General features: G+C 38.2%; 1 protein-coding gene across 4 annotated transcripts in view; it reads right to left on the reverse strand.

Moving 5' to 3' along the window:
- Positions 1-1,326: 1,326 nt before the first annotated feature.
- ARMC1 (armadillo repeat containing 1) overlaps positions 1,327-12,503 on the reverse strand; it is a 46,392-nt gene continuing 35,215 nt past the window's right edge. For 3 of the 4 annotated variants that reach the window (XM_034762999.1, XM_034763001.1, XM_034763002.1), the window contains 4 exons: positions 8,897-9,086; positions 4,270-4,386; positions 4,091-4,165; positions 3,334-3,525 (listed from right to left, as the gene is read on the reverse strand). In XM_034762999.1, coding sequence (XP_034618890.1) covers positions 3,334-3,525; positions 4,091-4,165; positions 4,270-4,386; positions 8,897-9,086 — 574 coding nt within the window. Of the gene's footprint in view, positions 3,526-4,090; positions 4,166-4,269; positions 4,387-8,896; positions 9,087-12,503 lie in introns of all 4 variants that reach the window. The other variant, XM_034763000.1, reaches the window with a different exon arrangement.

Here is a 12,503-nt window from a genome sequence, read left to right on the forward strand (position 1 = left end):
CCCTGAAAAGGGAAGGATAAGGGAAATTGAAAGGGGGTAACTTCGACTTGTATTGCATTGACCTTTTCTATTACTTTTAGGATCCTCATGTCTGATGCAGTAAGCATGCATGAATAAAATCAGCTGGCATGTCTCCAAACGAAGAAAGGGATGCATTCTCACCAATTGGTCAACAACTGTTGATCCTCACATCAAATTTGAGGCCTTGTATTCAGCAAAGATGAAGAGGAAGGAACAGATTGTTTTGTTTTAGGTCTGGATTGGAGTTATTTCTTTTTATGCTGAGACTGTGATGAAGATGTAGTGTGTAGATGCTGTCCCTCCATTAATAATGCATTTGCCAAGCTCCTCTTATCATCTGAGAGATTCTGTACAAATAGTGCCCTCTTCTCCCACAGATGGAATTGGCAATGGGCTATCACCCTTCTGGTAATTAGCCACACTAATTCAAAGAGATGAGGAAGAACAAAAATCTCTCCCCTCCCCAGGGCATCAATATTCTTTTCTTCCCTTCTTTGTCCACAGTTGAATGGGCCTCACCAGACTGGAGCCTATTATTGGCAGCAGCAACCCCTAGAGAGCTTGGCACAGGGTGAGAATGAAAATACAATAATCCTTATAAGGGATCCGATACAACTTTTCAGCTTTCTAGATGCAGGCTGACAAGAAGCATGGGTAGCCCAAATAGTCTCAGCAGGCTGAAAAAGACCATCCAGGACAGATGGTAACACTCATCACCTGAAAATAGCACCAAAAACATTGAATACCAAATGTGACGTCTTTGCAACAAATGAAGGTAAATTCAAAGTGGCTGCCATAGAATCCATAAGGTCACAGAATTGCAAAATGTTCTCAAAAGGAGATGCCACTGAAGCAATACCCATATGTTCATCATGTGCCAAACCAGGATCAAACTCTGTATCCATCTGATAGCGCCTCTTGTTGAACAGTATCTCCTCCTCCTCTTTACGCTGAGAATCAGGCACTATTGCTGAGCTGTACATACACTCTAATGGGCACTGCTGGGAGAAGGTTCTACCATTTGGCTGCACCAGGTAGCAGAAAACCTATGTTAATATGCACAGTCACTCAAAGAATACTGTTTAAATAAAACCACATCCTAAAAATATTTGCCACATGCAGGACATAATACACTAAAGAAATGGTTGCGCATGGGTCATTTGATATCATGATGACACATTTGTGTTTCTCTCTCTTGAAATCCAAAAATAAAGAGCATGAGCTTTTGGAAGTAGAAAACACAAGAACATAACTGAAGGCAATTGTCATTACTACATCCCAAAAACTACAGGACGCAGGAGTATGTTTAGTTGAGTTATATTACCCTTTATTATTTTACAATATATTTCAAAAACTCGTACAGATGCCTTAACTGTTCTACAAGACCTGCAATACTGTCAAAAAATAGCATACTTAAAGATTGAACACACAAACTGTAATACCTACTTGTACTGAACCATTAATATCCAAAGGGGTATAGTAATTTAGTAAGTAGATGTGCAGTAATGCAAAATGCAAACAAATGTTAACAGAGAAAAGTAAACTTTGCATTCATGGCTATAGAACAGAGAGCTTTTGAAACACATTTGGTATTGTAACATTCTAGACAGCAATATGAGTAACATTACATATTTAAAGCAATACATGCCCTGGAAAGCTTGTATTTTCAATCTGTGCGTGTAAACCTGAATCAAAATGAGCTAGATACATTAAAAAACAGAGACATCTAGTCTGCAAGTAAGCTTTTTCATCCCCAAATGACACTGAATTTGAGTGGGTCAACTCTGACTTTTGTTACTGTTGCTATTTTACACTATTCTTTCCTGTACACTGTTGCATTAATATGACAGCCTGTGAATGATTTTTATTCCCTGACCATGACACCGGGGAGTAACTTTTATGGACCAAACGTTTGTCTCACTCTCCAAATTGAAAATGTAGCCAATGTTATAGCATGGATGTCATCACAAAAAACCACATTTTTTCATCAGTTTTATAATAGCATTACATTTTTTTAGCTGTATTCCTGTGAGGCAACAAAGCAGTACTGTAGTTTTCAGAACACTGGAAAATGCTTACTAATATTCCAAATATCTAATTTAATAGATTCTACCTAATTTTGTTATCTTTTCTGGTCACGAAACAGAGAGAAGATGTTAATGACCAAGACACCTTTAAACTTACACTGTCTGCAAGCAACAAGGCAAAGCCAATTGTTCAGGTATGGTTTTTGTCTTATCCAAGTTGATGCGTTTTCGTGGGAAAATCATGAAAGGCAATATGAGGAAACAACAACTACCGATCAGATTTCTGCCAAGCAATAAAAGTTTAAAGACATAATTTATGAGAGTGGCACTGTGGCAGAACAGGCATTCAATTTGTTTTATTTTTCAAGTTTATAAAGTTTCAGTTACCACTATATTCACTTATAGTGGACACTATGTGATAACTGAGTAAGGCCAACAAACCACCTTCTATCTCAGAAGAAACTGCAATAGATCATCACTTGAGCAGATCACAGCTGTTGGGCTATGATCTTCTTAACCAGCCTAAATGGCAGTCTGTAGCATCTGGTACTATATACACAAAGTCACTCACACCCATCATTGAAATGATTTTCCTACAGCAGTTTACTGTATAACATATGCATCATATTTCTTTCTGCTCATTTAATCCCTTATATCTCATAGCTCACCAGTGGTTTAAGGGCTGAAAAATATTTCAGAAAACATAAGGGGTTATACAGTTCAAATGTGTAACAATTTTATTTTAATACAGAAAATTAATATGAAATGCTGGTTCTGAACATGGTTGGCAAAAATAAAAGGCAAAACAAAGGCAGGGTATATTTTCATCTGGAGTCAATGTCTAGAAAACCAAAAGAAATAAATCTGAAATAAGGCAAAGCAAAAAAGGCATTCTGATTCATGCACAACTAGTAGTAATAAGAATTTCCTTTCAGAGGTCCTGAGACTTGAGTTGAATGGGTTCTCCCTATCGCTTGCTTCGTGTGAAGTCAAATTTAAAGCTCCATAAGCATAAATGTTTGGTTTTTAATAATGGACCCATTTAAAAAAGGAGACAATAAAATGTACATGAAAGCAAACAAAAGCAACTTGATCTGAGGCCTCTGTCCTTTGACCCGCCTAACAGGCTAAATGGCCAATAAAATGTAAAATGCAGCATACATTTGTGTAATCTAAAATCTTTTCGTGATAATTTATTGCAAATTGCACTTGGCAGTTCCCCACACCAATGGAAAACTGGCCACCCTGTCGGTTGTTCATGCAGTCCTTTAACCCCAAACGCAAGTCACCAGTAGAAAGACCTGGACAGAAAGTTGGCCGCTGTGCTGAGCCAGCTGGCTGCACCTTCTGGGTGTGACCCAACCCGGGATACTGCTTTGTCTTGTTCCTTTGTAGGGCTTTCATCCTCTGGCAAATAGTCAGGTAGATCTGTATTTTGCTCTACTTCTACAGGAGTATCTTGGAATGGAACCAGCACCTGATTGAATAGAAGAGTTCAAGAAAATGTCAATGTTGTGAATCAAAATGAATTAAAAAAAAAAATAAGGGCCTCGTCCTGAGAGGCAATGAACACCTCTTAGAGTCACTCCCTAAATAACTGCCAGGGTAGATATTAGGTATTGTCAATCATTTTATTTAGACCATATGCAAGAAAAGTACAGGTTTAAGGTAAAAACATACAACCAAAAAGACCATCTCTCTCTACAGCTGTGAAATAAAACCACATCATTGGTTTCTGTCAAGAAGGCAAATCTCAGTTTCCAGACTCATCTCTCCAGGTCAGGAGATTCTAGTGTCAGAAAGAGATGGCCGTCCTGTACGGTTACATCTCTTGCTAACAGTTCAACAGTAATTTCTAGCAATACTATTATATGGATGCACATCTTTGGGCAGGATACATTTTAACCTCTTTATGTTGTGTATGAATCTCTGAGAAGTACAACAATGTACTGTTCCTTAGGGACAGAAATGATGGGCATGGTAGTACAGGTATCAAAGATCCAAGCCAGATCCACCTCTATTTAGAATGAACTGTATCTCACCTCCTCTCCACTTTCACTTTTCACAACTTGCTGTGCTTTCATAACTTTGGTTGATGCTATTGCTGATGCCAAAGCCTACAAGAGGGAGAAAATACAAGGAAAATAAAGGCAGACACTTAGTGTTATAGAACTGCAACAGATGCATAGGTCTTAAAGCAAGCACAGTTGTAAGTACTTACTTCTGCTTTTAAGTCTGAGCGAATTCGGACCACACATCTTTGAACCGCCATTTGAAATGTAAAGCTAATAACGCCTTTAATTTTCAGCAAGGCTTCTTCACAAAGATTCCTTCGAGACTAAAAAAAAAAAAAAAAAGTATTAACATGCAAAGGCCATATAAAAATATTAACCATGGATGTTATGACAAACTCCTGCATCTTTTAAGACAGCTGGTAAATAAGGTAATTTTGCAAAAGAAAAAAAAATAGTGCAGGTTACAATTATTTTTAATACACATATACTGACATTTAATATTGCTACAAATCTTGTCATAACAAAATTTACAACATTTTTGCTTACATTTTAAACGTCAAACAAGGATAGAATCAACTGTAAATAATCAGGAAAAAGTGCTGAAAAGCAAAGAATGTTTTTCTCCGTATGATAAGCTAAACAGTCCCCTGAGGTTAAGTCCGGATTGAGTGGAGTGCTCATTGATGTGTAGTTAGTGTTTAAGTTGCTATTTATCAGACACCTTGTATCCATACTGACTGAATGCATCAAAGCAGCTGTTGTATCCTTCAGCTACCTCATCTGTGGCAGCTCATGGACATCAAAGCACAGCATAATCTTAACTCTGATTTCAAGGGAAAAAATGTTTGCTTAAAAACAACAATGGAATGTTATGTTTAAAGCAAGTGACAATGCCTACTGTGCAATAACATTATATTGACCTATACAGGTTGCATCTATTCTACATTACCTTAACATGTTTTATTTCTCAATATTTAGAAAACAAGACGGTTATTACAAAGAGAGTAAAATATCTATTGGGAGATTGCTACCACAAACAAGCTACATTGTAGTGGATTACTATATATATATATGTGTGTGTGTGTGTGTGTGTGTATATATATTTATTATATACACACACACACACACCTTGACAGTCTTATAGACTCAAGTGTTAGGTTCAAAATCAGATTTCTATATACCTTAGTATTTAATTTTAATTGAAAAGTGCTGTGAGATCTTTGAAAGAAAGGCACTATATAAGCATATTAATATTATTATTATACAGTAATTACTGCTCAATACTTAGATAATAGTGGTTTCAATATAGGAAGAAGCATATTCATTTCATCGATCTGCTAACAAACTGCTTCAGCTAGACTGGGGTGACCAACCTGTGGCTCCGGAGCCACATGTGGCTCTTCAGAAGTTAATATGCGGCTCCTTGTATAGGCACCGACTCCAGGGCTGGAACTACAGGCGCCAACTTTCCAATGTGCCGGGGGGGGCCCACTCCACCCCTTCCCGCCCCCTTCCGAGCCTGCTGTGCCCTCGCTCCTCTCCCCCCCCTTCTCCCGATTCTCCTGCATGCCATGAAACAGCTGATTGGGAGGTGCGGGGAGGGAGGGGGATGCGCCGATCAGCAGGACTGCCGGTGAGTGGGAGGTGCTGGGAGAGCTAATGGGGGGCTGCTGACATATTACTGTGACTCTTTGGCAATGTACATTGGTAAATTCTGGCTCCTTCTCACGCTCAGGTTGGCCACCCCTGGGCTAGACTACACAGAGGCAAAACTCAGCTTACTTCCATGCACATATGAATGTCAGAACATTTTTGACTATATTAAAGTACATTAATAATTAGAAGTATAGTAATACAGTAGGCCTGAGCTAAATATCTTAACACAAAACAGTGTGTATGAGAGAGAGAGAGAGAGAGAGAGAGAGGGAAAACGGCATTGTACAAGTGAAAGACAAATAAAACCACCTCTGGCCACAAGGAAGGAAGGCACAAGAGGGTGAGAGGCAACATGGTTTAGTAGACTAAAAAAGGGATGACTGCATGGATACATATATCAACTGATACAGTCTCCCCTTCTGAGAGCTTGGTCAAATCATATAATCTGTGCCTGTTTCCCTAAATGGGGTAATACCTATTCCATAGATACTTTACTACTTTAAGTTGTAAAACACTACATGAATGCTCAGCCTCACCAGAGTGTGTACAAATCCCTTCACTAGCTGGAGACTTGGCAACCTCCAGCTATTTGGACACCTGTCCTTTGCATTGACAGGTATGAACAAATCCCAGCTGGGCAATCCTTCTACCACAGCATGGAACCTAGGGTTGGGGAAAACAAAACCTAAAAGGTAAGTCAGGTATCCATGTTCTACATAATGAATCAGTTAAGTCTGAGATGCATATCAAAGACTCATCTTACCAACTGTTCCCAAAACCATCAGGCCAACTCTGTGTACTGTGAAGTAATTATTGTAGACAAGTCATTTACAGTTGGTGGGAGAGTGGGAGGGATAACAAAAACTGGCCCCAAAAGTGCTAAGGTTGCCTCTAGTGTAGTGTTCTTAAAAATTAATAAAATATTCTGATTATTTGGAGCTGACAAAAAATCCTGCCAACTCTGGCTAAAATTATATGGACTACCCATTTGTTACCACTATGAAATCTTATTGGGAAGATTAGACTGCAGTAGATCAATCAACGGACTTCTGTTGTATTGCTCTTTTTGTTTGACTGAGATCATTATCAAACTCTATAGACTGTAGCTTTATTTTGAATGAACTGATCAAGAACTACCTGAGGTCTCCAACAAGTCAAGAAAGATTTACAGGATTTCCAATTACTCCTACAGAACATGAACTGCTCAAGAGCTTTAAGTAGGTCAACTCTGACATATGAATTCGCAGGCCCCCAAAAGATCAGAAAAGTCTATTCAAAACTTTGAATTCCTGCAGATGTGTTTGATAGATTAGATAGTGCTTAAGTTTAAAAAGAAAAACAGACTTTGCTATTTATTCATGTGACTAAACAGAGGTAGGTGATGGATCAAGAATCAATTATGGGGGCAGGGAAGAAGTATTGGAGACAGAAGTTGTTTTGTTTGCTTTAATTTTGGCAGGGATGAAGTTAGTTATTTGACAGCAAGAATGTTTCACAGGCCTGGAAAAAAATGCTAAGGCCAGCCATGCATATGCATACACATACATGAAGTTACACACTTAAAGGAGGTAAGTGCTATATAAAGTTAAGTTATTGTTCACATTCTCTGCCATTTTATAGTTCCCAACTTATTCTAACACTTAAAACTGCTTTGTAGGGATGTTTTACTGCTGCTGTGTTATACCAGGCACCTAGAATATCACTAGGGTTTCTTTGATAGTCTCATAAAACTCAGAACTGTGTACATTATCTAATCCAGCCAGCACACAGCTAGATTCTTCTTTTCCTTTAATAATGAGCTGAGAAAACACGCTGGTGTACTCCAGGCAACCAGAGAAGCCTGAAGTTCTGCTCTCTGGATTCAAACATCTAAATACTTTGTTATACACTTTTTACTAGGATAGCAATGAATATCTTTGCAATTTCACTTTTTTAAGCATTGCAGCAATGCGCTGCATTAGCTCCATTTGTCAGGGTACACAAATAAATGGTCTTCAGACCTGCTGGCCTCAGTCCATTTACAGGATTGCATGTACTTGAATTGGCAGACAAAGGAGAAGTGGATAGAGTTTATCTGGGTTTTAGAGAAGCTTTAGAGACTCTGATGCACAAATGATCTACAATGTTAGTAAACTTCATAGGAGCACACTATTGGAATGGATTAAAAACTGGTTTGAAGATATTAAAGCAAGCGTTGCTGATAAAGTTTTGCCTGTCTATATCACAAACAAGTGAAGGGTTCCAAGGTAAGTATTAATTTCTTTACTACCCATGTAAATGACTTGGCATACAATCTAATTTCAAAAGGAGCTAAATGTACTCACAAGAAAATATGAGGAGGGAATGCTATTGATAAACTAGGTTCCAAAACATGCTTACTTGGCAAAATATAAAGTAACAAAACAAAGGATCAGGTTTGATCATTTAAAATGGGTACAAAGCTGAAGATACAGAGACCTGAGGGCACTTGTGAAGAACATGCTTAAACGATCTACATGCTGTTTGGCAGCCGTAAAAAGGCAAACATAGCCCTGGGGTGTTGTACACAGGGGTATGGTGAATAAATCTGTAGAAGTTATTTTGACATTACATAAAGACGCAGTGAGATCTCACTATCTGAAGTGCCAGTCTGGTCACTATAGTAGAAAACATCTCACGGACTACAAAAAGATGTAGCAAGAGGGAGCTAACAAAATTCAACGTTCCTTACATTAGTTATAATAGAAGATTAGTCAGTGTCTAGACACTCTCGTGCTGTACAGGCAATTGTGAAAAATAAGGAATGGTTTTGATTCCAATGCTCTGACCACAGAGAGATATCATGAATCAAGATTGATAAAAGGCAGTACCTCATTTATTCTAAAGGTGATTGAAACAGGAAACAAAATTGGCAAAGATGGAAATGGAATTATTTAAAAATACAAAGCTACAAAGCAACTAGCCATAAATATTTCTTGTATTAAGCCTCTTGGGTGAATTTAAATTATATATCAGTATTTCAAAATATGATTCACAGGAGTTGCTGGCATACATGAAAGTAACACAAGCATTCCTTGAATGCCCTTCTTTTTTGGTGCGAAGTATGTTTGAATATAACATGCATGCACATTATCACAGTATTTCCCTATCATTTCCAGTCTGATTCCTAATGATCATAAGTACTTAAGATTTACTTACTGAATCATCAAGGCCATCTATATGTAAAACCACTGTTTTAGCACGTTTATTTGTACTGCCCAGGAAAAACTGAGCTTTCCGCCGGCAAGAATTCATTTCATTCACACGGTCCATGTCTGACATGTTGGAAGCTTGAAGGATGTCATAGATTTCAGAGGCTAAAAGTTTAGTCTCTCCTGGTGTAGTAGTCCTTAAAGAAAAAATAATAAATTGAGATTTATAACTATCTATTTTCACAGTGTTATTTCAAATAGCTGCCACATTTATGACTCAGTATCTTGAATGATCAGCACACTACGGAAGCATTTTATATAGCTAATATGCAGTTAGAAGAAAAGATTTCTTAATTAAAAAAAAATAAATAAAAGAGAGGGTCTACCAAAACCACTTCCATCATCCATATGCCAGTGCCATTACCAGCCTGAAACTAAAGGCAGAACCCTTGTGTCTATGTTAATTTTATACCTGCGAGCTTATTTTTAAACGATGTATCAAGAACTTTTTTAGTTTTTATTTCTCTCTCTGCTATGTGTCATATCTATTTAGAAACCTGCAAACACAATAATTAAACTGATTGACAAACTTTGATACCCCTCCCCCCACAACATGTTGATTAGGATACACAATGCAACCATGTTGTGTTCTAATTCCCTATTTGCTTAATAGCATAATTGATTAATCTCAGTTCCCAGAGCTATGTTGACATAGCTGGTGCTACAACAAGAAAGCAAATGCAGCTGTATATATGACATAAACAGTTGCCCCTTTAATCTTCTGTAGATCCTTGCACAAGAGGATATCAAAATGCCTTAGAGATAAGTATCCCATCTCTTACCTACCTTGTGGGGTACCATTCCCATTTTACCTGGAGTTTTACATTTTAAATAGAGTCGCAGAGATTAAGTAACAGGTCGAAAGTTATGCAGAAAGTCAACAGCAGAGCAGGGACTAAAACCCACAAGTTCAGAGTCCCAGGTCCCTGCTCTAACCACCATTCCACACCCCTTCTTGACTGTGTATCTTTAAAGATAGCATTGTGGAGATATTCCCTATTAAATAAGTTAAAAGTAGGTCAAAATTGGTGGTATAAACTATAGGGTTGTATTCCTTTAAAGGAAACGGATTTAGATATTAGACTGGACATCTTTCATTATTTTCTTATACTTAATCACAACTGAATTTAATGGGCCAAATTCATCATTGAAGTAATTTCACTAAGCTCAATGGAGGGCAGGATTTGACTCATCATTAATAAACTATAATATTTGGAATGAATAAAAGCAACACTACAGCAACATCATACAATTCATCTTACGGTGGCCAATCATAGTTTTGCTTGTAGGCATAAATATACTGGAGTAAATAGCTACATTTTGCCTTTGAAGCTTTCTTCCTTACTATTTCATCCCAATAACTAGCCTGGGTCAAACATCACCTCCATCCCAATTTCATATCATAGAAGAATAATGTTGGAGCAAAAATCTTAGTCAATTCCCTCCCTCTAGGTCTCCTACTGAGTCTTGTCTTCTCTTCCCTGTGACTGTCTTTTAGACTGTAAACTCTTCAGAGAAGAACTGTCGTATTTGAGTGTCTGTACAATGCTCAGCACGCCTGCGCTTAAATTAAAGTGATACTGTGAGGTTTATCCTAAAGATGATAAAAAACAAGACACTGGGGCCTGCATCAGTACAGCATTTAAGCAATAACTTTAAATTAGGCACGTGCTTAAGTCCATCCCTCTACAGGGAAGCACATACTTAAGTCAATCGGGGTCATATAAAAAATGCATACTTTTTTTTCCATGATACTTAAATTCACTGGACAAAATGTGTACATGTGGTTTACAGCTTGAAGTTGAAGGATGGCATCTATATTTAGGTGCTAAAATTTGACAGCAGTGCCATGTGACCAGATGCCTCAAGGAACGATAAGTTAACTTTCAAGAAGATGACAGCTTAACAGGGCACCATAACACTAAACAGCCGTTTATTATGTTAAATTGTGTTCACCAAAATTAAAAGACACAAAAGCAAAGTTTTCTATAATACCTATTTCCTTTCAAATGTAGTTTGTTTTCCCCTGGTCAGTTCACAATCAGTATAACTTTTTTCCAAAAGCTTTTTCCTAAATACGGTAACTCCTCACTTAACGTCATCCTAGTTAACGTTGTTTTCTTGTTACGTCGCTGATCAATTAGAGAACATACTCATTTAATGTTGCACAATGTTTGCTTATAATGTTGTTTGGCTGTGGGGGCTTGGACCCAGAGTGGGCCAGCAGCTCCCCTCACCCCCCCCCCAGTGCCTCCCGCCAGCCAGCAGCCCTGCGGATCAGCAACTCCCCCCTCGCCTCCCGCCTGCAGCAATCAGCCGTTTCGCAGAGTTCAGGAGGCTCTGGAGGGAGAAGCAAGGACGCGGCACGCAGCCTTCCACCTCCCCCCTAGAGCCTCCTGAACGCCCAGAAACAGCTGATTGCTGCAGGCGGGAGGCGCGGGGAGGAGCGAGAACGTGGCGCGCTTGGGAGGAAGAGGTAGAGCAGGGGCGGGAAAAGCCAGGGTGGGGTGGAGCAGGGGCTGGAAGAGCTGGGGGTTGAGCACCCCCCGGCACTTTGGAAAGAACAGCAAGAGGAGCAGCTGGACAATCCACCCTCTTTCACCCTCTGACTCCACCACCTCAACCAAGCTTCACAATCATCGTTGCTGAGTACAGCATTAAATTGTTTGTTTAAAATATATACTGTATATGTATATAATGTCTTTTGTCTGGCTAAAATTTTTCCCTGGAACCTAACCCCCCCCCCCCCAAATTTACATTAATTCTTATGGGGAAATTGGATTATCTTAACATCGTTTGGCTTAAAGTTGCATTTTTCAAGAACGTAACTACAACGTTAAGCGAGGAGTTACTGTACAAGTTTCTTAACTTAGCCTTAGAGTACATCATGGAACACAAAATAATCAGTTCAGAAAAGACAGAGACCATAATAATAAAAGTTAATTAAAAAAAAATCCCACTAAAAACATTAGCCATAAGAAGGCACAGAAACTTAAAATTCAAAGTTTAATGGTATGCTATCTAATAATGAAATGGGACTTAATGTATAATGTAACAGTAAGCTGCATATATGTTTAGTGCTCCCAATATCACAGCTGGCAGGAATTCTGGTAAAATTCCAGCTATCTTCATATAACTTCATTATTAAAATAACCTGCTAATTTGACAGCGTAAAAAGCAAAATCTGCTATTTTTTAAAGACACATTAAAAAAGTATTCTCTAGGTTGTCCCCAAAACAATCCTTTTTTAAAAAGTAATAAAACTGCTATGGAAAAACATTGAACAAATGTCTGGTTTGCAATTTCAGACAATTTATTATCATTAACAACTTCTACTCATCGCTCTGCAGGGGAACACAAACTATCTTCCCATTCAAGGTAATAGCAGTTGGGATTGGGTATCAGAGTCTCTGTTCACACAAAGATGATAAAACATAAGAGGAATTACTATTTTTCAGAAAAAGTTTAGACACTATTTTAATACTGAACTGTAAATCAATGCATTAAGAAAGCTTATTAGTATAAATTGTAGATAACTAATTTTCTAAAAATGT

Source organism: Trachemys scripta, chromosome 2 (assembly GCF_013100865.1).
Source record: "Trachemys scripta elegans isolate TJP31775 chromosome 2, CAS_Tse_1.0, whole genome shotgun sequence".
In the NCBI taxonomy this organism is placed as follows: domain Eukaryota; kingdom Metazoa; phylum Chordata; order Testudines; family Emydidae; genus Trachemys; species Trachemys scripta.